A 27,039-nucleotide genomic window follows, 5' to 3' on the forward strand; every position below is an offset into this window, starting at 1 on the left:
TCTATGCATGCATTATGATGATTACATGATGATGATATTACACCGCGCCTATATGGCCGGGCAGACACCGCTAAGGCGGGCAGCGTATACACTATGTCTAGATGGCATGGGTAGACACCACTAGTGGGCGGCATGAGATCTTTACCCAGGACGCGGGAAGCCTGGACGCGGGCTAATGATGGTCACACCGTACCTATATGGTCGGGCAGCTTATACATATATACATATGTATACATGATATGATGATGATGTTTATGAAGTAAGTCAGCATGCATTATTTCTATTAAAAATTGACAGCCAGTTACAGATTGTTCTTCATTTGATATCCCCCTGTTTCATTGATGTATTGTTATTGTTTATGCCTTACAAACTCAGTACAATATTCGCATCGACGTCCTTTTTTGGACGCGTGTTCATGCCCACGAGGTAGACGGGGAGGTGATCCGCATTCACAGTAGAGCTATCGGCAGAGACTTTCGAGAGCACTCCATTGTTCAGGAGGTGTCATTGCTTATTGTTTTGTGTACATATATTTTGGGCACGGCGGGGTCCTGTCCCGTCCATATGTCTAGTACTCTAGTAGAGGCTCGTAGATACGCATGTGTGGGTAGTATGGTCTCACGGTTTCCCATTGTATATATATGTATTATTTTGCTAGCCAAAAGACTTATGTATATAAAGGTAATTATGTTTCCAATGAAAATGGTTTTCATATGATTATGAGCATAAGATATATGAATGAACGCAGAATGAGTAATAGAACGAGTGGTGCTCGGTGGTTAGCCCCCGGTACCCGTCATAGCCCTAGTCGGGTCGTGACAGTGACTTCTTAAAACCTTACAGAACTTTACGAGGCTCTACACTTTGTCACATAAAATAATTTCATATTGCATCGGCATTCACAACTAATATTATTTTACAATATTGTGCATTTGGTAACAAATAATGTCAAAAAAAAAAAAATTCAACCTGCTCTTACATTATTTCTATCATTAAACTGGCAAACAATGCCCGTGCGATGCACCGGCCCAACATGATTAATTTGGTTACTCACTTTAGTTAGTCTTTATGGTTTGTATATTTTGCAAAAGATACCGCGATTCTCCTTAGTGAGTCTCCATATTTTGTTTCTTTTCCTCTTATTTTATCCTCTTAATTTCTCAATTATTGTTAAAATTTGTCTTATTTTGGTTATGTCCTCCTCTTTTTATATTTAGTAAGTTGATAATTCAAATATGTTACATGTCAAGTTTATAATCACAAGATTCAAAGGATATTTTATTATATTATACAAATTTTTAATTTTGAACCATAAGATTCAAAAGTCTATCTTTATTTCTTAAATTCCGTGTCTAGTCAAACTTAGATACTTAAATTGAGACAGAAAGATTATATGCCAAATGAAGAAAATGAAAGGACAATTGAGACACTGCGGATACGTGGGGACTTAAAAAGTAAACACAAAAGAGGTAGAATTAATGTTAAACTTCTGAAATGTACACATGTTAGTCCCCGTTTAGAGTACAATTTCATGTAATAAAATGAAGTGTAGAAGTAAAGAAATATGATAATGTAAAAGTGAAATACACGTGTACAGAGAATAAGTGGCAAATAGTAGTACTTGTTAAATAAAGTGAACCCACAACTGGAAAAAAAAAAAAAAAAAACAAACAAACAAGTACAATTGAAATAAGTCCAAATTTAGTGTAGTACTCAGACAGCTTTTTGTACAATTTGTTGTTGCCATATTCGGTAATAACATGGACTTGTTTACCGGTAAAATCAGTCACTTGAGCTGCAACCTAAGCGGAACTTTTGTCTTCGATCAATTTATTAGATTTAGAGCCCTTTCGCATGATCTTTTGGGTTTGAATTAGCTAAAGTGGCATGAAATATGAACTGATTTGTGTGAAAATTAGAGAACTTTTGGAATTGAAAGTTGGAGTTGCAGCAGCAATTATTAGAAAGGTGAGATATATTTGAAGCAAACGCGTTTCAGAAGCAATACACGTGGTTATAGCCTAATGATGGCAAATGTCAAAGAAATTTAATCACAAATGAGAAAGGCCCGCGATTATAGGGCCATTGCAATGTTCGTCCACCCTTAGCCGCTTATATATAAAAAAAAAAATATAATAATAAGAACTCTTGTAGCAAATATTATCAAAACCCATAAAAAAAAAAAAAAAAAAAAAAAAAAAAAAAAAAACGAATAGAGGATAAAGTTATCCATGGGTAAGAGAGAAAAATAACTCATTGTCAAAACTCATTTTCCTTTTGCATTTTTTTGGTATTCTCTGGATCTACCGATAGGCGACTTTCTTTCCATAATTGGGTTTCAATCCCCAATTTCTTGAGCTCTATGAGGCCCCGCTCGACTGCAATGTGGAAGAAACACTTCATATTTAGTTATATGTATTAAAGTAAATATATGTTTCATCTGACATCATAAAAGTAAAATATTTGGCACTTTTACACACTTCTGCCCCTCCTCCCAATTATAGGAATGCGGCTAATTTAAAAAGAAAGAAAAAAGAAAAAAAGGACAACAAATTACAATGAGATTTCTGAAAAGTAAATTTTTGTTTCTTTTGTAGCTTTCGTTAACCAAACATGTTACAACTTAACCTTTTACAATTGACTACTAAGAAGATCTTAAAACGCAACCAAAGCGCCAGTAAAAAGCATAATAATAATGCAACCTTTTCTGTAATTGAGAAAATTTGTCTCAAAATTAGCAAGAAATAAAAATTGATGATCATATTAAGTGTGGATTCCTAATGTTCACCAACCCATATACCCAGAGGCGGATTTAAAGGGGAGCGAGGGTGTTCACCCGAACCTTGGCAAAAATTTTACTATAGATATAGGGTAGATTTTCTGTGTTTATGTACATATATAAGTTTTGAATACCAACAAATGCAAAAGGTTAGCTCAAATAGTCCAGGGTGTTCGAAATTCTCTCCAGCGTCTAAAGTTAGATTCCTAGGGACAATATTTTTATTATGTGTAGCTTTTATTATTTTTTCGAACCCCCTGAGCGAATCCTGGATCCGCCACTGCATATACCATGCCAAAAAAGGCAAGTTGTTCCGGCTCCGACTCGAATCTAACATCTCCTAAAGGCAAAATATGGTGATAATCCGTTTGTTACTCGTGAGACTGATGTTCCCCAATCCCTAGCTCCCATGCATTTGAGTCATTGGATGATGGGAGTGGGAAGTGCCCCTACGATGATGCAAGCATCGGTTCTTGCAGAATCATTTAAGTCTCATGACACTAAATCATGTATATCGAATAAGGTGAGGAAGTTGAGTATTCAACTAATACAGTGAGGTCAAGCCAACGATGACAAATGTAATGAAAGGTAATTGACCGCATCAGTTCGGGATGAAACTTGGTTATTACTCTCCGACTTTGAAGGATGGTGTCAAAGTGGTTAAACTAAATCCAAGTAAGTTGAACTAGAAGAATCAGAAATGGGGATTGGAACAAATTAGATACGTAATTGATGGAACCCCTGTGTTTAAAAGGGATGCTAAATTTGTTTATGGAGTTTGGAATTTTGTGCCTACTCCTCGGGTATTTCTACATGCTGAGCCATCTTTATATTTGACAATTTGGAAGATACGAAAAGTGTCTTTCATAGTGACCCTTATACATTTAATAACTGCCCCTTAATCTTCAAACAGTGGGAGCCAGAATTTTAGTAGATTAAAGAGCCCGTGCGAGTAATGCTTAGATTACCTTCCCTAGCTTACTAATTCAATACTGGGCTAATAGAAAACCTAATCAGGATACCTAGTTTTTTGGCTAAACCTATTTGCACTGGCAAAACTTACAGGCAATGAGATAGGATATTATATGTTAGAATGCTTACTGAGATGGATATCTCTCAACTAGTGCAAAATCACTTACTTGGAGGTTTTATGGAGATGCTTGGAGGTTAGAGGTGTACATATTTTTTGAAAATGGCAAGTTATTGAAGGAAATTAACAGTACCACTATAACCTTGGTTCCCAATGTTTCAAATCCTAGCTTTGTAATAGTGCTTAGTCCTATAGCTTGTTGCACAAGCATATACAATGATATCCAAGGTGCTCACTAACTAGTAGACTGAAAATGGTTGTTTACTTTCCCACAAAATGGTGCCGAAATATATAACTCTTACAATTTCTTGTTTATTTTTCAAATCATAATTTCATAATGTTTTTCAACTCCTCCTAGCCATTATTCTACTGCTATAATTCTTGTTAAGAAGAATGCTCATGTTGTCGCAATTTCACCCAGAAAGTAATAATGTTTTTCTTTCCTTCCTCACCTATGAAACTCGGCAAAGTTGTCTGCCTTTGAGGGATTTTTCCAATCAGCATCCATTAAAGAAAGAAATATTATATAAAAGGGGATAACGTGATCAATGTTGGACCTACATGGAGCCTCATGGAGGCTCTAGCACCCAATGTCTTTCACCAAATTTAGTACATTTACATAGGCAATCATCAAAAATTTAGATAAGCATTAAGTGTGTTGTCGATAATGCATATAACTAATTTTGGTCCATACAACATGGATAGTTTGATAAATATGTATTTTTAATAAGGGGTATTATTGTCCTAAAAAAAATTAAAACAACTTCTGTTTTTAGTTTCAACCAAAAATTACTTTTTCAGCTTTTTCCCACAACATAAAATACTATCTTTTTATTATAGCATGTTTGGTCAAGCATCTAAAATAAGCTTATTCTGAAAAGCGTTCTACAAAAACGAACATTTTTTGAGAAGCAGTTTGGCTAATCAACTCGAAAAACACTTTTGAGCAGTACTTTCGGAGAGAAACTACTTTTTTCAGGTTCTTGATGACAACTTCTGCTTCTACTCAAATGTACTTTTCTTTTCCTAAAAATTCGGTCAAACACCTCAACTTTGAACGAAAGCTTCTTTTTATTTAAAAAAAAAAAAAACACTTAGCCTTAGAAAAGCTTTAATAATTCGACCAGGACATATTCAATTGAAAGTCTAATTCTAACCTCTTTGAAAGGAGCTCCAAAAAGAAACTTGACTCACTTGGCAAAACAAACTATAACTCTCCAAGATAAAACACTTTTTTGAAAGAAAAAAATAACCACTTTAATATTCTCACCCAACAAAACTAGTACGTTTAACTGTACTAGCGCCTCCAAAGCACTCAATGGGCAACTATTCTCTTTTTCCTTATTTTCATTCTTCTCCTTGTGGATAGAGTTGGGATAGGGGTGAAAAGAGAGGAGACTTTCTTACCATGAACAGCATCATGTGAAGTGAGAGGTTGGCCACCTTGGTTGATCCAAAACTCCAATCTCTCCTCTGCAATATCTGGCTCCACTCCATGATTTTTGGCCCTTCTCCAAAAGTATGTGAGCCATGCCTGAAAGAATATAATTACCAAAAGAGCACGAATTTATATATATCTGAAATAGATTCCTAACAGAAAATCAAATGAAGGTATTACACCTATGAGAATTGTAGATAGGGCTTAAAATAATGCCAGTATTTGCAATTACCAGCACGACAAACACCTAAAGGATGAAAAAGAGAAAAGAAGGGAGACAATTAGAAACTCTTATTTAATTGACATAGTTACAGAGAGCCCTGGTAATAACACCTAAAGGATGAAAAAGAGAAAAGAAGGGGGACAATTAGAAACTCTTATTTAATTGACATAGTTACAGAGAGCCCTGGTAATAAGTATTCTTATAGAACATGTGTTTCGTATCGGATCTGTTAGTTGTATAGTCATTGGTTTTCTGACTGAGACAAAATTATAACCCACTTTCTATTACAAATACAGAAAACAAAACCAAGCCTTAAAAATCATATACTCCTCCATTCTAAAAAGATTATCTTGGTTTGACTTGACACAAAATTTAAGAAATAAAGAAATACTTTTAAAATGTGTGGTCCAAAACAAGTCTTAGATATTTGTATGTCTGTAAATCATCTCATAAAATTAAATCATTTCTAAATATAGAAAGGTATCAATCTTTTTGGGACAAACTAAAAAGGAAAGTACGATAATTTTTTTGGGACAGACGGAGTACTAGTTATTTTTCTTTTGGAGTAACTCGTCAAAGAAGCTATGCATGATCTAAAACCAATTGGCAATAATTACGCAGTCTTACCCCCTGTTTGGATGGTTGTTCCCGTGGTTCATTATACTAAATAAATATTTGACTTTTCAATTATTACTCGATGCCTTAACTTAGACAACTTATTCATGAATCGAAATTGTTAAAAAGATTTTACATTAAGAAGCCGTGTCTAGTAAAGTCCTACTAATGGTGTGTAGCGCGCCATTAGTATAATTGGGAGGCTGCAGGACATTCAGGAAATGTTTTCCTTTTTTCATATTCTAGATCGTACAATAGAGTTATACCTTAAGGATTAGTTCTAATTAGTGTGTTATAACGTTTCTTTCAGAATATGCCTGCGTAAAAGAAATCAACCACGAACTAAAGGGAAAATGCTACCCCAGAAGATGACTCCAACGGGTTGCCTCACACTCAAGGAGTTCCAACCAGGGCCTAAGGTCTCTCATCTGGCCAGACACCTCGAACTTCATCTCCACCGCCTATTGAGAGGCCCGTGGGATCCCCTACGATAGTTACCCCCCCCAGCTAAGCTCTTCTGACGTCGACATTAGGGGAGTTATTCAGTTGCTCACCGCATTATGGTCGCTCAGTCTCAGCGCCAAGGAACAGCACCTGCAAGTGCTGGTTCTCATGATGGATCATCAAGTTCCATAATTAGATAATTCATTCACATGAGCCCTCCAATGTTCACAGGGTCCAATACTGATGAGGTTCTCAAAAACTTCATTGATGAGATTCAGAGGACTCTTCAGGTCATGCATGCAACTGAGACTTAGGCAGCTGAATTTGTTGCTTATCAACTAAAGGATGTTGCTATCGTATGGTATGAATCATGAGAAGATTCCTGAAGGGAGAATGTATTTTTTGCAGTCTGAGATGAGATCGCTGAAGCCTTTATTGATTACTTTTTGCCCTTTGAGGTTAGGAAGGCTAAAGCCTTAGAGTTTGAAAGGTTCAGATGAAATAAAATGAATGTGAAGGATTATTACCTCAAGTTTGTTAAGTTAGCCAAATATGCCCCAGAGATTTTGTCTACTATACGGGCCAGGGTCCGGTAATTTGTTAATGGTCTTGGACCATATTTGATTGGTGAAGCTTCTGCTGCCGCTCTAAATCCAGTTATGACTATCTCCAAGATGGTAGCTTTTGCACAGACAATCAAGGATCTAAAGATGAATAGCATGTTAGAGAAAAGGAAAGAGAGAGAGATCAACAAGATGGCTAAGTCAGGATGTAACTATGGGGGATGTCAACGAGGTAGCGACATATCATTATTTAACAAAATGTCATCATGATCTTCACCTTGTGCAGCCAGTACACCATCTTTGAGACTGAATTTTATTAGAGAGGTCAGGCTTGTCAGGAGCAGAGTTTCAGAGCACCGGGCTCATAGTGGCAGGCTAGCGTGGATCAGGGGACTTCACAGGGTCCTCCTTGCAGCAAATGGGGCAAGTTTCATGCATGAGAATATCGTATGGGACTTGATGTATGCTACGGATGTGGCCTTAAGGGCCATTATTACAGAGACTTCCCATCAGTGATGCAAGGTACCAGTGGTAACATGGCTCAGTCTACTAAAAAGACAGCATCTGCCAAAATCACTAGGGTCATGTACAGCCTCACCTACATGTAACACTCCGTAAAGTCGGATTAGGTGTGGATGTGTTAAATGAGTACTGTATGACATTTTAGACATATGAAGTACTATCGGGATGAGTTAGGGTGGAAGTAGTTGTTTTGAAATCAAGACGAATAGTGAGGTGCTTAAGATTCAATAGAATCGGCTAAGTTTACGGTAGATCTGCTTTCCAGCCCGATTTCGTGAAGATCCATTGAGAATTTGGGAAAACTTAAAGCATGAAAGTTATAGCCCTTTGAAATACCTATCCAATGATATATGGTGGAGCCCAAAAGGAGAATTGTATGCGGGAGTTATTCACATTTTATTGAACACTACGTAGAAGCAGACACGGGCCACCCGCGCTTGGGGGATCGTGCGATGGCCATGCATCGCGAGCCCAGCGCGGGAAATCATGCTATCTAAAATTTTGACCTATAGGGGGTCTCGCGATGGTCTAGCATCACGGGGCCAACGCGAATGGGCTGGGTTTCGGGTCAAAACTTTAGACTTTCGCGTTTTTCTTATATTTAAGCTTGGGGTTTATTTCCCTAACATCCCTAATCACGAAAAATCATTCTAAGGGCAGAGAGAACAAGTCTCAAGCCTCGCAACCCTCCAATGTAAGTTCTATGATGATTCTACGTTGAATTCAAGTCTCTATTCCCTTCTAACATGATTAAAACCATTCTAATCCATAGAACCTTGATTGAGACATTATCGTTGGACGTGAAAACCCTATCATTCGAATTCAAGGAAATTGAACATCAAAAAGGTAATCCTTTCCCTTCTAATCATTTGTAATTGTGAATTGATTAATTCTTGGGAGATAAGTTTATGGGTTTGATAAAGAGAATCATATGAACTATGGTAGGGTTTTGGATTGTTGACTTAGGATTATTATAATCATATGGGTGATGAAGAATGGTGTTAATTCTATCTAATTGAGATTGTCGAATCACCTAGAAGCAAGAGAATGGGAATTGGGTGAAGAAAACACCATTAATGAAGATTGTGGAGCTTTACGCCCACCAAGTTGATAAAATCCTTAGATGACCAAAGCATTAGTATTATTGTTAATATTGAATCCCTTTGACTTGTATTATTTTAGATTAAGGTTGAAAAGGGTTGACGAATGTTATGTTACGCTCAAAGGCCGAAATTAATGTATGTGAGGCTAACTCTCTACGTTTGGGAATGTTAATGATTCTCCCTATGCTACGTTCTTTTACAACATTACGAATTGCATCAGAAATATAATTAAGCTTAGTTCCTTGAATAGTTGCAGAACTTCTATTCTCTAGTTTCGTAATTTGTTCATGACTTTCATTCAGAACATTGTGAGCTCAGCATGTAATCAATATAGACTTGTTTATGATGCCTATAAGTCTCAGTCTAGAATACTCAGCATTTTATAAATAGTTAAAGCTTCAGTTCTCATAATCAGTTCATGAATACATGTCTCAGTGAATCATTGCTCAATATGTCAGTGTTGTACCTTTCATCATGATCCTCAGTTCTTTTATGTAAATTGTTTAATGTTGAACACCTGTATTTGGGCCTGAGGCCACAGTTTATGTATACGTATACTTGGGCCCGAGGCCATAGATTTGTGCACATATATTAGGCTTATGGCTACAAATTATTGGGCCTGAGGCCACAAATTATGTTTTCAGTTAAACAGGTGATTCTCCATTCAGAACAGGAAGTATTCATATCCTTACTTCTTTTGTTCACTTCAGTTATCAGTTATCAATTCACTTCAGTACTTACAGTTCTTTCTTTAAGTTGCTTTACATACCAGTGCAATTTAAATGTACTGGCATACCTTTTTCCCGGGGCCTTCATCTCGCGTTGCAGGTAACGATTTATAGGACGATGAATTTGCTCGCTAGGATTTCCGATGTCGGTGATCGCGAGCTCTTTCGGGCATTATAAATATTTTACGATCTTTCGCATATTTATAAACGATCGGTGTATGTCGGGGCTGGTCCCGCAAATGTTGTTTTCACTACTTCATTAGAGGCTTCATAGACTTGAGTGACAGTCAGACAAAGTCACAGGCATTTCATGTTAAGCCATGTTGACTACAATTTATGCTTTAGACTTATATTAGCTTTTCCGCATTTTGAGTTCTATCATTCAGACTTTCAGTATATCAGCATGTGTTTGTTTATTTTCCGTATTCAGTATGTTATGATACCACATGTTGATTCAGTCAGCCAGTTGGTTCGCTCGGTCACATGTAGTCAGGCACCGGGTGTCGTGTTACGTTCAGGCCTAGGTTCAGGGTGTGACACTACAGGCCGTATAATGTACACACCGTGCATGGCCCCATAAGTGGTCGTATGTGGCCGCTGACAGCAACTTTAAAAGTTCTTTTTTTTTTCTGATCTTTCATTCTTTTTTTCAATTCTTCAAGCCCTAGCACGACTATTCTCTCCTCTCCTCAACCTCCCACATTAAGGTAAGTCCCTCCCATGTATTTCTAGTTTTTTTTAACCATTATACATGGATTCTACGCTACCAAACTAAGGTTTTCAAGGAAACCCTTCTCGAGGGTTTAAGTGAAGGATTTGGAGTTCTTCTTCAAAATTTGAATTTTTCTTTGGATTTTGGAGTGATTAGGCAGCTAAGGCTAACTACCCTTATATGGGAATGTTTATTTGTCCTTGCCCATGCCACAATCTTAATGTTCAATGCTTTTCCTTCATGTGATGACCCTTCTGGTCATTATGGAAAACCTAGGATCACCATACCAATAGAACCCTTCAAATGGTAGAACGTGCTAACAGAAACTCAAATGTAGAAGTCTAAGAACTAAAAACTTTGCTTATTGTGATTATTTTTTTATTGTATTGAGTCCATTGGGGGCTGACGTAGGAAATGAGACCTCCGTTGGGGATTCTGAGGCCACGGATGAGTCCGTATGATGTTTTTACATTAATGTACATGTTTTGTTTGTATTTGTGATTCCTCGGAGGAAGTGTTGTGTGGTAGAGTGGAAAACTGTGAAAAATTGTGAGCTCACTAGTTCGGTGACGGGCCGTAGCGGATGGCGATTCGTCTTGCAGCGTATCTTCTAGGCGGCGGATCCAGTCGCCGCGCCCCTCACCGAATGGTTGTTTTGGTCAAGCCTGGGACCGCCGTAATGTCATGGCCGCGCATGTAGAGGGACCAAGCTCGCACACGTGCCGGGAGGAAGCTTTTGGTTAGGTCCACTATAGTGGGCACTTGGCCGCTATAGTGAGACCGCCGTAGCAGCAGAACGACCGCTGCAGCGGTCGACCGGGAACAATAGCTGTGTTTTAAAACACTTAGTCCGAATTCTTTAGGCATAAAACTCCGACACAACTTCCAAGGAGCACTTAGGGAGAATTTCTAAGCTAGGGCAAGAATATTCTTGGAGGTAAGCCTCAACCATCCCTTCCTTTATTACGCTTTCATCTCTAAGATTATCATCATTCTAATGGATCTACAATGGTGAATTAGAAATAGTAACCCTAGAACTTACTAAACCTTTAATAGTTGGTAGGTTATTAATACTATTGTATGTTTATCATCTAGAGGCTTGGGTTATCACTTTCTAATCAAGAATTGAACCGTTAGAGACATAAACTAAGTGAATTGAGCCTTTGGGTTTCATAGAGATGGTAGCTTGACCATAGAAACTGCTTACAAGTGATAATTTGATTGAATAACCTTATAAACTGATAGTTGTGGTTACTAAGGCCAATGTTAGGTTTATTTACACCTAATAAGCATTCACTCATTAGAAAAGGGTAAGGTGGAAGGGTGTTCATTAAATTGATATTGTTGACTAGAGTGATTGTGACTTATTTAGCATCTTAATTGCTAGACTTTGAGCGTTTTGAGGCATTATGGAAGGGAAAGGCTATAGCGGAGTAATTTGTATTGTTCCAGCTCTGTAATTGAGGTAGGTTACGATCTACTTGAGTTAAACTTTGATTAATTGATTGTATGTGTTATGAGATTGATAGGAGAAAGCATGTCTAGTCTTCGGGCATAATGTGTGATTGAATTTCCTGTATGCTATTGATTGAGTGATTGTGTGGGTTTAGTTCCATTACTCGATGTGTTGTGATCTACATTTTGATGACAATTGTGGTGAGAAATTAATATGATCTTCTTGATGGAATTGAGATACAAATTGATAATCGATTATTGAAAGCGATGTGACAATAAATATGAATAGATATGAAAAGGCACATTTGACTGGGAGTGAGAATGTGGCCTAGTTGTGAGCTCGTTGTCCGAGGTTTATTCCGAAATTAGTGGTACATGGACACCATGGGTCCTCTGCAGGTCATGGCTATAGGGCAATGACACCAATTATCATGTATGTACATAAGTGATCAGTGGCTGAGTAAGTGAGAGTGTTGTTAGGAAGTTTATTCCATTGTTGTTCCTGTTAACTTGATTATTAGTATCATTGCTAGACTTGATTTGTTGATATCTTTGGTTGACTTGTTGTGGGCTATTTGATTTTGTGTTGTTGACTGGTCTGTCTATTTTATTGATTTTGTGATTAGTGTATGATACTAATGTTAGTCGCCTATGATATCTCTCTGGGTACATAGTGTTTGTCTCGATCTTACCTCGTCGCATTCTTTGAGTGCAGATTGTGATCCGTAGATCGCCACCCGATTTCACATTTAGCGTTGAGGCCATTTGCTGACAGATTGAGGGTGAACTTCTATCCATGTTAGGCTGCCCGAAGATCTTCTTTATCTAATGTATATTTCCATTCCAGACATTGATGGTTATTTATTTCAGACAGTATACATTCCTTAGACATGTTTTGGATTAGAGTCCTTGTACGGTGACTTTCGAATTTTGGGCTTGTAATAGTTAGGACTTCCGCATTTACGTTATTGTTTTGTTGGCATGACTACTTTTGATTAATCTTGTGTTTAAAATGCTATGAACTGATTGAATTGGTTAAATAAAAATGGACTTGAATAAGGAGATGGTTAGGCGCAATGGTTTGCCCACTAGGAGTTAGTGTGGGTGCAAGTCATGGCGGGTTGGGTCGTGACACTTTAATAGGCAAGTTATTCCTTTAATTATGAAACGTTGAGTGTTGTTCATCTGTTACACTATGAATGTCATGAACTGCTTATGTATTCCTTGGGTTCTTATTATCTTCCATTCCATGAAACCAATGTTTCAACGTCAAAAATAAGAAAATTACTCTACTCATGATACTTCTTCAAAAAGGGTATAAATTTGATGAACCTATGTTTTACGCACTTGTGTTATGATTCTTATGATGATGAGGTATGGTACATGTTTATGGGCCACTGAGCCATCATTATAATTCTACTGTTTCGGGAGTATTATTTTTAAACTGAGATGCATTCGTACTTGTGACAAACACCTGAAACTACGAATGCTAACGTAGGACAATGTTACACCTCAAAAAAATTTCCGTTGATGCAGAGTGAATAGAATAACGAAGGGCACAAAGTATGCGGTGTTTCGATAGGTAAGAAATAGCATTTGATGACCCTAATTGAGATTTCAAAGACATTTGAAGTAAGAGAAGAAAGTTGCCAAGGAAGGCAAGGTATACGTTATGTATCGAAAAAGATTTAGGAGTAACGAATTAATGATGTTTTGGAGAAGAGTTATAACGCCCCTTAGATTGTTAATGAGGTGCTAAACAAGTGTTAAGAAGGTTCTATAAGGATTGGTGATCAAACGAGTCGACGAGAATAAGTTCGGAAAAGCTGGGCATTATGCGGCCCAACATACTGGCCGTATAAAATATACTGGCCGTATGTTAGGCCGTATATTCTACCCAGATTGGCAGCCTTCACTGGACCAAAAGTACGGCCAAAAATACGGTCCATATAAATTATGCGGACCGTATGTTGGTCCATAAAATCGAGACGGGACAGATTGGGAGTTATTAATAAGGGGACCAAGTTCATTTCATTTCATTTCATCCTCACTCCCCTTCTCTCAAGAACTCTCTAGAATATTTCTCCACACCTCTTCCATAAGAATTCAAGAGAAATTAATGATCAACTTCATCAAACAAAGAGAGTCAAGTGTAAGAAACTTATTAAGGTTCATCCAAGACAAGAAATCCAAGTGGAAGTGGAACTAGGGTTTTGCTCAAGTGAAATGTTTCCACACAAAGCCCATTCCTACACCATCTAAGGTAAGTTTTATGGTCTTTCCATGTTGTTTAAGGTATTAAGAGGTTGAAAGACTTGGATTGTAGAAGGAGATAGAAAATGGGTCATGAATGTGAGAATAGTATCATTTTTTAGTAGTAGCTTGGATTGAGTCATGATTCTTGATATGTTGTGATCATAATTATGCTATAATTGACATTAAGAACATGGGATAGACATTACATATGAGTGAATGTAATAGTGTGCTATGACCATGGATATGGATGATTTAGGTCAATTCGAGGAATATGGATAATGTAGGTGAATGAAGACTATTGCTATGATGTTGTGAATGTTATTATAGATGTTTGGGAGTTGATATATGATATGGGGGAAGTGTATAAATAAAGGAGATGCTTCCCAATTTTCTCTAGCTTTAGTCAAGTATGCTAAGCTATTGATTATCTAATGTTAGTATAACTCTGGCAGAGTTGAAAGAGTTGAAGGAGCAATTGAAGGACTTGCTTGAGAAAGGCTTTATTAGGCCTAGTTCTTCCCCGTGGGGAGCACCTGTGTTGTTTGTCTAAATAAAGATGGCTCCTTGCGAATATGCATTGACTATCAGCAACTGAATAAGGTGACGATTAAGAATAAATATCCTCTTCCGAGGATTGATGACTTATTTGATCAATTGCAAGGAGCCAAATGGTTTTCAAAGATAGATTTGAGATCCGAGTATCATCAAGTGGATTTGAGATCCGAGTATCATCAAGTGAGAGTTAAGGATAAGGATATCCCTAAAACAGCCTTCAGAACAAGATATGGCCATTTTGAGTTCCGAGTAATGTCATTTGGGCTAACTAATGCACCGGCAGTATTTATGGATTTGATGAACAATGTGTTCAGGCCCTTCCTAGATTTATTTGTGATTGTATTCATCGACGATATCTTGGTGTATTCTAGGTCCGAGGCAGAACATGCGGATCATTTGCGTATTGTCCTTAGAGTTCTTCAAACTCGAGAGTTATTTGCCAAATTTTCTAAGTGTGAGTTTTGATTGAACTCAGTGACATTTTTGGGGCACATTGTTTCAGCCGATGGTATTCCAAAGAGATAGCTAAAGATTGAGGCCGTGAAGACTTGGCAAGGCCCACGACTCCTACCGAGGTTCGTAGTTTTTACGGCTTAGGTGTGTTATCGGGGAGAGATTTGTAGAAGGCTTTTCTTCTTTTCGCACCACTCACAAAGCCGACCCGAAATCGACAAAGTTTCAATGGACAGATGCTTGTGAATGTAGTTTCCAAGAGCTAAAGGATAGATTAACTTTTACCCCAGTCCTGACACTTCCAGAGGGATTGAGAGGTTATGTTGTTTATTGCGACGCTTCGGGCGTTGGGCTAGGATGTGTGTTGATGCAACATGGTAAGGTGATTGCGTATGCTTCAAGGCAATTACGGAAACATAAGAAAAATTATCCAACCTATGACCTTGAATTGGCTGCAGTGATTCATGCATTAAAGATGTGGAGACATTATTTGTATGTTGTCCATGTGTATATTTATACAGATCATAAGAGTCTTCAGTATATCTTCGGCGTAAAAGAGTTGAATTTGCGGCAACGACGATGGTTGGAATTGCTAAAAGACTATGATGTTGATATCCTGTATCACCCCGGAAAGGCAAATGTTGTGGCTGATGCTCTTAGCCGTAGGTCTATGGGAAGTTCGTGTGATGTGCGGCCTGAGAAAAGAGAAATGGCTCATGAGCTCCAGCAGTTAGCTAGCCTAGCAGTTCGAGTAGTGGACTCAGGTAGCATGGGAGCTACCATTCAGAATTCAGCAGTCTCATCGCTAGTGGTGGAAGTGAAAGAGCGACAATACGAAGATCCGATGCTAATGCATTACAGAGATACACTCTCTTCGAAGGAGAAGTCATCATTTGAGGTCTCAAGAGATGGAGTTCTCTGATGTCGAGGCAGATTATGTGTCCTTGATGTGGCAGGATGACGCCACCAAATATTGAGAGAAGCCCATTGCTCCGCTATTCTGTTCACCCCGGAGCAGCGAAGATGTATCATGATCTTAAATCTATATATTAGTGAGATGGGATGAAGAAAGATATAGCGGAATTTGTAGCTCAATGTCCCAACTGTCAACAAGTGAAAATCGAGCACCAAAAGCCGGGCGGATTGTTGCAAGCTATAGAAATTCCAACTTGGAAGTGGGAAGTAATTAACATGGACTTCATTACAGGCTTACCCCATTCTCGACGTAAGTATGACTCTATATGGGTGATTGTGGATAGACTCACGAAGTCAGCTCATTTCTTACCAAATTTAACTATATATGTGGCAGAAGATTATGCAAAGCTTTATGTTAAAGAGATAGTGCGACTTCACACTGTTCCAGTATCTATTATCTCTGATAGAGGAACTCGGTTTACAGCCAATTTTTGGAAATCCTTCCAAGAAGGTTTGGGGTCTCAGGTGAGTCTTAGCATGGCATTTCACCCGCAGACTGACAGACAAGCTGAGCGTACTATTCAGACTCTCGAAGATATGCTACGGGCATATATGTTGGATTTTGGAGGTAATTGGGATGATCACTTACCAGTTATTGAATTTGCTTATAACAATAGTTATCATTCTAGCATCCAAATGGCACCGTATGACGCTTTATATGGGCGAAAGTGTAGATCCCCAATTGGGTGGTTTGAAGTAGGAGAGACTAAATTGATAGGGCCAGACTTGGTCCAGCAAGCCATAGAGAAAGTCAAGCTTATACGGAATCGGCTATTAGCAGCCCAAAGTCATCAAAAGTCCTATGCAGATAATCGTCGAAGGGACTTAGAGTTCCAAGTGAAAGATTGGGTATTCTTAAAGGTGTCGCCAATGAAGGGCGTTATGAGATTTGGCAAGAAGGGGAAGCTTAGTCCCAGTACATTGGGCCTTATGAGATTATATGCAAGGTAGGCGAAGTGGCTTACAAATTAGATCTACCTCCTGATTTGGAGTCAGTTCACCCAGTTCTCCATGTCTCGATGCTTCGTAAGTGTGTTGGAGATCCTACTAGAATCGTGCCAGTAAATGATGTTCAAGTGATAGAAAAGTTGACTTACGAAGAAGTACCCATTGCCATATTAGATAGGCAAGTACGGTGGCTTAGAAACAAAGAAGTTGCCTCAGTTAAGGTTTTGTGGAGAGACAATAACCGAGAAGAAATGACTTGGGAAATGGAAGAAAATATGAAGTCCAAGTACCCGCACTTATTTCAACCCCCGGAAGAGATCTAAGATGAGACATCAAGATCATGAGGTATGTATGTTTTCCATTTTATGCATTTAGGTCATGTGTGGCCAAACTCTATTGCTATTATGTGTGGCCCTGTGAGGCATTGTTATTATGGGCTGTTGTGACAGGATGGTAGTGCCATATTACAGGGGAAACTCTGGCGAAATTTTTATAGAATCCCTGAGAATTTAACATTCGAGGACGAATGTTCTTAAGGGGGGAAGAATGTTACACCTCGGAAATTTTTTCGTTGATGCACAGTAAATAGACTAACGAAGGGCACAAAGTATGCGGTGTTCCGATAGGTAAGAAATAGTATTTGATGACCCTAATTGAGATTTCAAAGACATTCGAAGTAAGAGAAGAAAGTTGCCAAGGAAGGCAAGGTATACGTTATGTATCGAAAAGGATTTACGAGTACCGAATTAATGATGACTTAATGATGTTTTGGAGAAGAGTTATAACGTCCCTTAGATTGTTAATGAGGTGCTAAAAAAGTGTTAAGAAGGTTCCATAAGGATTGGAGATCAAACGAGTCGACGAGAATGAGTTCGGAAAAGCTGGGCATTATAAGGCCCAACATACTGGTCGTATAAAATATACTGGCTGTATGTTAGGCCGTATATTCTGCCCAGATTGGCAGCCTTCACTGGACCAAAAGTATGGCCAAACATACGGTCCATATAAATTATACGGACCGTATGTTGGTCCGTAGAACCGAGACGGGACAGATTGGGAGTTATTAATAAGGGGACCAAGTTCATTTCATTTCATTTCATCCTCACTCCCCTTCTCTCAAGAACTCTCTAGAATATTTCTCCACACCTCTTCCATAAGAATTCAAGAGAAATTAATGATCAACTTCATCAAACCAAGAGAATCAAGTGTAAGAAACTCATTAAGGTTCATCCAAGACAAGAAATCCAAGTGGAAGTGGAACTAGGGTTTTGCTTAAGTGAAGTGTTTCCACCCAAAGTCCATTCCTACACCATCTAAGGTAAGTTTTATGGTCTTTCCACGTTGTTTAAGGTATTAAGAGGTTGAAATACTTGGATTGTAGGAGGAGATAGAAAATGGGTCATGAATGTGAGAATAGTATCATTTTTTGAGTAGTATCTTGGATTGAGTCATGATTCTTGATATGTTGTGATTATAATTATGCTATAATTAACATTAAGAACATGGGATAGATATTATATATGAGTGAATATAATAGTGTGCTATGACCATGGATATGGATGATTTGAAGTGAATTGAGGAATATGGATAATGTAGGTGAATGAAGACTATTGCTATGATGTTGTGAATGTTATTATAGATGTTTGGGAGTTGATATATGATATGGGAGAAGTGTATAAATAAAGGAGATGCTGGCCAATTTTCTCTAGCTTTAGTCAAGTATGCTAAGCTACCGATTATCTAATGTTAGTATAACTCTAATGAAGGTGCGCATCGAAGGAGAACGTTCAAGCGATAGAATAGTGGAACGAAAAGGTATGTAAGGCTAACCCTTCTTTCAATAAGGCATGGTTCCTTTTCCATTTATCTATTCTTTTATGAGCCTATAATGTCTTCTAAATGATTCTATCTTTAAAAACTACTAAAGCTCGTGATTTTCGTTATGTTACGATTCCACTAAATTCCATATATGATGAGTAATCCTCTAAGGATAGATATAATGAAACGATGATAGTAATGATCCCAAAGATGCTTATGAGCTCTTTTGTATATGTGTCTATGTATGACTATTATGTAACACCGAGCTTATATGGCCGGGTATGATATGTATTGCGCGCACACCACTGCAGATGGGTACGGATAACCCTGAGCCTTGGTAGGGCCAAGTACGTATAATCACTGAGCCTTGCCATGGCCGGGTATGTCAACCACCGATCCTTCATGGTCGGCTATGCTACGAATACGACTATGATTATGAATGTGGATACGAAAATGTAAATAATTATGGATACGAATACGGATACGGATATGGATGTATGTATACAATCACGCATTAGAAATGGAAGGTCCGTATGAAAAGCAAGTAAGTGTTATGACGATAGTTCTACCACCTCCCATCTTATGCTATTTCTTATGTTGTCTATTATGCTTCTATAATGATGTTGATTATGCTTTACATACTCAATACATTCTTCGTACTGACGTCCTTTTGTTTGTGGACGCTGAATCATACCCGCAGGTTGCCAGGGAGACAGGCTTGATCCATAGCTTTATTACTCAGGGACTATGTAGCGGAGCTCCATTTCATTCGGAGCAACAGCTTCTGGTATCTATTCTTTTGTGTACATACTTATAGGCATGGTGGGGTCCTGTCCCGCCTATATGATGTGACATACTCTTCTTAGAGGCTCGTTGACATGTGTATATGGTTAGATGTCTTTAGCCTTGTCGGCTTATATTTTGTATATCATTTTGATAGCCTTGTCGGCTTATGTACATTGATATGGGCATAGTTATTGATGGTGATATAAACGTATTGTTGCCCAATGAGATTAGTATGAATGATGGATAGAAATTATGATTAAGCTATGTGGCTCACCTAGATGTAAATGTGAATGTACGTTAAGAGGTGCCCGGGTGGGTTAGCACCGGGTACCCGTCATGGCCCTCCGGTTGGGTCGTGATAGATAAGGGTCGTATAGTTGGTTCGAGTGATTCCTTCTTGTTACGTCAATGAAGGTTTTAATATGGATCCAATTGCTAGCAATAATTTTTATGTATGTCTCATCACCTCGGCAATGTGGTGAGATGGCTTAGACGATCGGGCCAAGATCGGAATCCATGTAGTCACATGGTGGTATGTCGGTTATTAAAGAAAATCCCACTAAAACATTTACCTTGTGTTCTTATGAAGCAAATGTTAAGTTTATCCTAAAGTCAGAGTTGGTTATCTTTTCATGCTTTACTCATAATGTTATTGGGTTGCCCTTCCCTTTATGTTAGTTGTGTTTTACATAGGGGGTACTATTCCACACTACTTACATCTCTTTTGCCGAGGGAGCTGCGTTTCACGATACAGGTATGGATATTCAGGGCGATACGACTCCACGCTAGGCTTCCGTACTTATCAGATTTTGGTGAGCCCCGCTTAATCTCCGAGGCGCAATCTTCTTTTATTTTACATTATTAGTTTTGGGTATGTTGGGGCCATGTCCCGCTAAATGTTGCTATTCGTGATTATGACTTAGAGGATTCATAGACTAGATGTTCAGTTATGCATACGTTTGACATTTTTTTCTGTTTTGGGCTTATGTTCCAATGTTTTAACTTAGAGAGGTTATTCATGAATGGAATTTTTTTTTAAAAAACTTTATATTATGAAAGCTATCTCATCTCATTGTATGTATTTTTCAAGTCATATGTCATGTAGAGCCGGTTCGGTCGATCAAGTTAAGGCACCGAGTGCCGGTTCGCCAGGCCAAGATTCGGGCATGACACCCAGGGTGTTTGTGAACTTCTTTGGCTACATTGTTTAAACAGACACTTTCTTTGTACTACGACACAAAGCTGCAACTGAGCTCAGAATACTGTTCAACATGACCGAGCAAACCATATTGAAATTTATTTGGCACTGCATCAAAGAGAGATTTTACTGGTGCTACCTTGAGTTTGCTTCATGTATCATCAAAAAATTAGCTAGCGGATGTACTTAAAAAAGGCCTCAACAAAAAACAAAAAAAATGCATTCTTTGATTTGCAAGTTGGGCATGCATGATATCTTTGCTCCAACTTGAGAGGAGTGGTGATTGTGCTAATTATTTAACTTGATTATAGGAGATTTTATTTTTCTTTTTTCATAGTGTAATTATAGGAATAAAATATTTTACTTTACTGTAATTGATTCAACAACATAACCAATGAAATCCCACAAAGTGAGCTTTGGTTTATTGTAATTGATTATCTCTTCTTAATTAGTTAGGATATACTTGTATAAATAACCCTCCTCATAGATTGTAAAGACATACTGAAATACAAAAAAAAAAAAAAAAAAAAGAATCTTCCTTCTCAAATTCAATAGAATCATACAGGCAATTCGCAGGAATGCCCTTATTTTGGGGTGGTCTTTAATTTTTGCCCTTCGTTCGAACCCCTTGGTTTCGGGTTCGAACCCCCGCTCAGTCAAAAGTAAAAAAAGAGTTTGGATTCGCAAGTTAGAGATTTGCATGCAAAACTCTGCCTCAGGTGGAATTTTGCTACCTTCGGGCCAAAACTCTGCCTTAAGGCAGAGTTTTGTCTTATACCTCAAGGCAAAACTCTGCCTTAAGGCCTAACTTTGCTACAATACTTTGCCTTACGAAATTGTCTTTTTTCTTTTTTTTACTGAGCCGGGGTTCGAACCCCAAACCTCATAATATTAGGCGAAAGGGGCAAAAACTAAAGACCAGTGCATTTGAAGGGCACTCCACACACAAAAATGGAATCATACCCGAAGGGTAATGAAAGGGAAGAAGAAAGGAGGAAAAGAGGGAAAGTCAATGTCAAGAATTAACCAAAGAGTCAAATACCTGCTTAAATTGCACATCTTCTGACTCCTCTGGACTCAATTCTGTGGTACAGACACAACATTAGTAATACGAGATAGTGTTAGCTTATTCAAAAAATAGAATCATAGATTACGAAATTGCAGATACAGTAATAAATGGGATTCATGGAATGACTAAACCTAAACTGAAACCTCGAGACAGAATATGGCATAGTGGTGTATCAGAAGTACTCCAATCACGTGGAATTAATTAACTATCCGAATGAAAAGCTCTCAAATAAATGGGCTTTGAGTATTCGATCTCTCAGTAACATAAAGGAAATAGGTTAAGCCACCTCATATTACATCAAGAGTAGTGAAAGATAGATCCTTGACATGAACTCCAGTGATGAATTTTTAGAACTCACTCATGCCTTTCTGGTTAAGCTATGCACATGATTTTAAACCCTTGAATGGTTAAGAGTTTCTAATGTTATATGTACAGGACGAAAAATGATTTGTCAAAAGCAAGTCATGTTTATTCAATTGAAACAAGAAAAAGAAGAAAGAGAAATGATCCAATTGTGTGAAGGGTTCACTGTTAGCTAATTGACTGACTAAATTATCGTAACTTGAATAAACTCACCGTATGCTTCTAAAAAGCTCTGGCCTTCAATTGGTAGCCTCATGTCATCTGCAGCCATAACATATGTATTGGTAGGTCAATATGTCTAAATTATTGAGATGATTTCCTATGATCAACATGGAGATTGAAAGTTTTCAGTAGCTCCAAGTCTCAACCCTACAACAATATATATGTTAATCCAATCCAAAATGCAGCATCATACTCATCGAGGCAAGTTCCTATAACGGAAGGAGACAACATTATGAAGTCCGTACAACTTGACAAACTAATGCTAACTTTTCATCATTCTGAACTGTACAAACTCCAGAATCTCAAATCACTTAGGACAAACAAGATTAATTTCAACATATACCTGACATGTATTTGGTGAAAGAATCCTAAGAATATAGTTAACATGTTGATATGACATTGAGTTAAATATGAATATAAATTATGTTACCTGTAGCTCTCAGTGCAGTTGGGCGCCTTTGTTGGGCCATTGCTAGGGCTAATGCTCCGTCTACCTTTAAAAGAATCAAAGAGGATGAAATTAAAATTAAATCAATACAAGAGATTTTGAATAATTCTAACACATATTATATCTTTTATTCCACATCTTAAGCATAGGATAAGCAATTCATCCACACCGTTGACATTATAACTCTGTTTAGTGTTGAGAAATGAAGGTTTAACATCTTACAAGTTATATACAAGTACCACCAGAATAAATGCTTGCTAATCTATTGTAAAACTAGTTTGAAATTATTACTACTTAATTTGGTACCGATCTATTATCTATGGTCCTACATAATTTACAAATTTAACTTTCTCAAACTATTCACGGATTTCTTGCCCCCATATAAATAAATAAAAAAGGAAAAAAGAAGAAAAAGACTGAAAACAAGAACAAAAGAAAAGCTATATATACTTGCGTCCTGGTCGATGTTGGTTGCTATGATAGAAAATTGGTCTAATATGACAAAAGAAGAACAACAATACTGTATCATTTTCTTAGTTTGCCAGAGAAGTGAAGAACAATTATCAGACAGGCAGAAGATAAACATTCATAAAACAAATTTCAATTAAATACAAGTGTGATGCATTGACAGGATTTTTTATGACTAGTGTATCAGATTCTATATAATAAAGGAATGTCTATCTGGCTTGCTCAATTTCAAGTAAAACAAAATTATTTGATGATTTCAGAGGTCTATGCTGAAGAAAAGTTTATATTTTGCAAAAGAAATACACTTTCACTTTAGTCGACTGATGGTCTAGTAAAACTACGTGACGTAACTTCTCAGGATATGCAGGGACGTTTGACCTCAAATAAGCATACTAATTCTGCCTGTATAGAAAAAAAAATTCATGTGCCTCATATAACTGACATTAGTTGTGTGACGTTTCTTTTTATCTCACAAAGTGGACGAGACAAAAGAAGCCTCACATTATTAATGTCAGTTGTATGAGTCACAAAATAATTCTTCTACTTCTATTTCCTTGATCCTTGCTAGAATTGCTTTGGTGTGAGAAAAAATCAAAATTTGCTGGAAGTCTTTCATTCTTTTTGTTGCACTTGTTGAGTACTGTTCACACGTATAAATACGCGGTTTCACTGTTCACGCGTGTTACTGTTCACGCATATAAATACGTGGTTTACTGTTCACGCGTGTTACTGTTCACGTGTATAAAAACGCGGTTTACTGTTCACGCGTTATTTGAAGGTTATAAATAGAGCTCTAAGCTTCATTTGGAATGTACACCAAATTGAAGAAGACAACACATCCCAAAGAGAGAAAAAAAATCTAAGAGAAATACTCTTAGTGAAAGGCCTAAGTAAAAGAAGGTCTTTGAGAGAATTTTCTGTGGTAAAATTCTTGAGTGTAATTGGGATTGGGGTTGTGAGGTTGAGTGTTGTAAACACTTGTAATATTTCTTCTTTAATAAGATGCGCGACGAACAACGTGGACGTAGCTCTCACATTGAGGGTGAACCACTATAAACCGTGTGTGCTATTTATTCTTCGCTTACATCACGGCGTAAGTAGGTTCGTCTAAGGAGGTTGGTATTTAAGTGGTCCATTTGTGACCCTCCAATCTTTCTTGGGAACACCTTACAAAGGTCGGATTTGGGATTTAAATCCTAACAATCGGTATCGCAGCAACAGTTGTGTTGTGATTTAGAAAAGATGGGAGGCGAAGATGGTACGACGTACGGCATCGGTAAATTCGATGGTACAGATTTTGCGTTCTGGAGAATGCAAATTGAAGATTATTTATATGGCAGAAAGCTTCATGAACCTCTGAGTCCTAAACCAGAGGAGATGAAACAAGCAGATTGGAATCTCCTCGACAGACAAGTTCTGGGAGTCATTCGGCTGACGCTGTCGAAGAACGTTGCTCACAACGTGGCAAAGGAGAAGACCACCGCAGATATGATGAAGGTATTGTCTGATATGTATGAGAAACCTTCGGCAAATAATAAGGTATTTCTCATGAAGAAACTATTTCATCTAAAGATGATGGAAAATGCTCATGTTGCTGCACACATAAATGAATTCAATACCATTGTAAATCAATTGTCATCGGTAAAAATTGATTTCGATGATGAAGTACAAGCTCTAATTTTGTTGGCATCCCTACCAAATAGCTGGGAGCCAATGAGAGCAGCGGTTAGTAATTCTGTCGGCAGTGACAAACTAAAGTTCAACGATGTTAGGGATCATATCCTTACTGAGGAGGTGCGCAGGACATATTCTGGAGAGGCATCGACGAGTTCTACTTTTAATGTTGAAAACGAAGGTAAATTTTGACAAAACTACAACCGAAATAAAGGGGCGGATCGAAGTCAAGGAATGGCGGGGGTCAATCCGGACCGGGACGAACACATGAGTGTTGGAACCGTGGAAAACCGAGGTCACTTCAAGAAGAAGCTGCAGGGCGCCAAAGAAGGAGGACAAAGAAGGGGTGGAATCAACGCGCTACGGAAGACATTGGCGATGCGTTGTTGCTATCGGTTGACTGCCCGATAGACTCTTGGGTGCTTGACTCAGGAGCGTCCTTTCATACCACCCCACATCATGATATAATGACAAACTACGTGGCTGGGAATCTCGGCAAAGTTTATTTAGCCGATGGAGAGCCGCTAGACGTTGTTGGCACGGGAGACATTAATTTGAAGATGTCAAATGGATCCTCGTGGAAGATTACAAAAGTTAGACATGTTCCAAAGCCGATGCGAAACCCGATCTCAAAGAGGTCGGCTTGATGATGAGGGATATGATCTCAATTTTGGTAATGGGTCTTGGAAGGTGGCGAAAGGTGTTATGGTAGTTGGTCGAGGAAAGAAGATTGGCACTCTCTACATGACGACTAGCGTCGTGATATCGTTGTCGTGGTTGACAACACAAAGAAGACAGATTTGTGGCATTGTCACTGGGACATATTAGCCGAGAAGGGGATGAAGGTCGTTGGTGACAAATGGCTTAATTCCGAGTCGAAGACGGTGGACCTTCATACGTGTGAGAGCCGCATTCTCGGAAAACAAAAGCGAGTAAGCTTCTCAAATGCAGTGGGAGTGAAGGTCGAAAAGCCGGAATTGGTGCACACGGACGTGTGGGGACCTACCACGTTCCCTCTCTTGAGGATCACACTACTACGTGACCTTCATTGATGATTCAACCAGAAGGTGTGGGTTTACTTTATGAAAAATAAATCCGATGTGTTTAGTGTATTCAAAAGATGGAAAGCCATGGTTGAGAATGAAACAAACCTCAAGTTGAAGTGTTTCGAGGTCCGACAACGGCGGGAGAATACACCGATGGTGATTTCAAACGGCATCGTGCCGATAATGGGATCAAGATGATGAAGACTATTCCCGGAACACCGCAACAAAATAGAGTAGCCGAAAGAGAATGAACCGAACGTTGAACGAGCGTGCTCGAGTATGAGAATACACTCCGGACCGCCTAAGACATTGGGCGGTATGCAGTCAATACCGCGGCCTTCTTAATTAACCGAGGACCGTCGGTTCCCTTGGATTTTAATTCCGTGAAGAAGTCCGGAGTGGCAAGAAGGTAAATCTTTCATTTCTGAAAGTGTTCGGCTGCTTATCATATGTTCATAATGATGATACGGCTAGAAGCAAGCTTGATCCAAAATCAAAGAAGTGTTACTTTATTGGCTATGGTGACACCGAGCTTGGTTACCGATTTTGGGATGAACAAAATCGGAAGATCATCCGAAGCAGGAATGTTGTCTTCAACGAAGAGTTACTGTACAAAGACAAGTTGCAAAAAAATTCAGAATGTCAGGACAAGGAATCAGAAAGAGTCGATTTGAGAGACTTCCCGACACCTGAATACATAATTACGGGCTACAATAGGTACAGCCGAGGAAGAGGAACAAACAATCCGAGAAGGTGCTGATGAAAGTGCCGATTCTGAAACAAATAAGCAGACGCCAATCACAGAACTGCGTAGATCATCCAGGATCAGGAAGCCGATTCACAGGTACTCTCCATCCCTCAACTACATTCTACTCACTGATAGAGGGGAGCCGGAATGTTATGAAGAAGCAATGCAAGTCGATGAATCGACCAAGTGGGAGCTGGCAATGAAAGATGAGATGGATTCACTATCGGCAAATCATACACGGGAGTTAGCCGAGTTGCCAAAGGATAAGAGGGCATTACAAAACAAATGGGTTTATCGGATAAAGGAAGAACCCAATGGAAGCAAGCGTTATAAAGCAAGG

General features: G+C 38.4%; 1 protein-coding gene across 2 annotated transcripts in view; it reads right to left on the reverse strand.

The window, feature by feature from the left end:
- Nucleotides 1-2,123: 2,123 nt before the first annotated feature.
- Nucleotides 2,124-27,039, reverse strand: part of LOC132045903 (coiled-coil domain-containing protein SCD2-like) — a 64,990-nt gene continuing 40,074 nt past the window's right edge. The window contains exons 10-14 of one of the 2 annotated variants that reach the window (XM_059436473.1): nucleotides 22,746-22,809; nucleotides 22,307-22,354; nucleotides 21,704-21,744; nucleotides 5,277-5,403; nucleotides 2,124-2,378 (exon numbers count right to left, since the gene is read on the reverse strand). In XM_059436473.1, the coding sequence (XP_059292456.1) occupies nucleotides 2,260-2,378; nucleotides 5,277-5,403; nucleotides 21,704-21,744; nucleotides 22,307-22,354; nucleotides 22,746-22,809 (399 nt within the window). In that variant the 3' untranslated portion in view covers nucleotides 2,124-2,259. The remainder of the gene's footprint in view (nucleotides 2,379-5,276; nucleotides 5,404-21,703; nucleotides 21,745-22,306; nucleotides 22,355-22,745; nucleotides 22,810-27,039) is intronic. The other variant, XM_059436474.1, reaches the window with a different exon arrangement.

This window comes from Lycium ferocissimum, unplaced genomic scaffold, assembly GCF_029784015.1.
Source record: "Lycium ferocissimum isolate CSIRO_LF1 unplaced genomic scaffold, AGI_CSIRO_Lferr_CH_V1 ctg853, whole genome shotgun sequence".
Lineage (NCBI taxonomy): Eukaryota > Viridiplantae > Streptophyta > Magnoliopsida > Solanales > Solanaceae > Lycium > Lycium ferocissimum.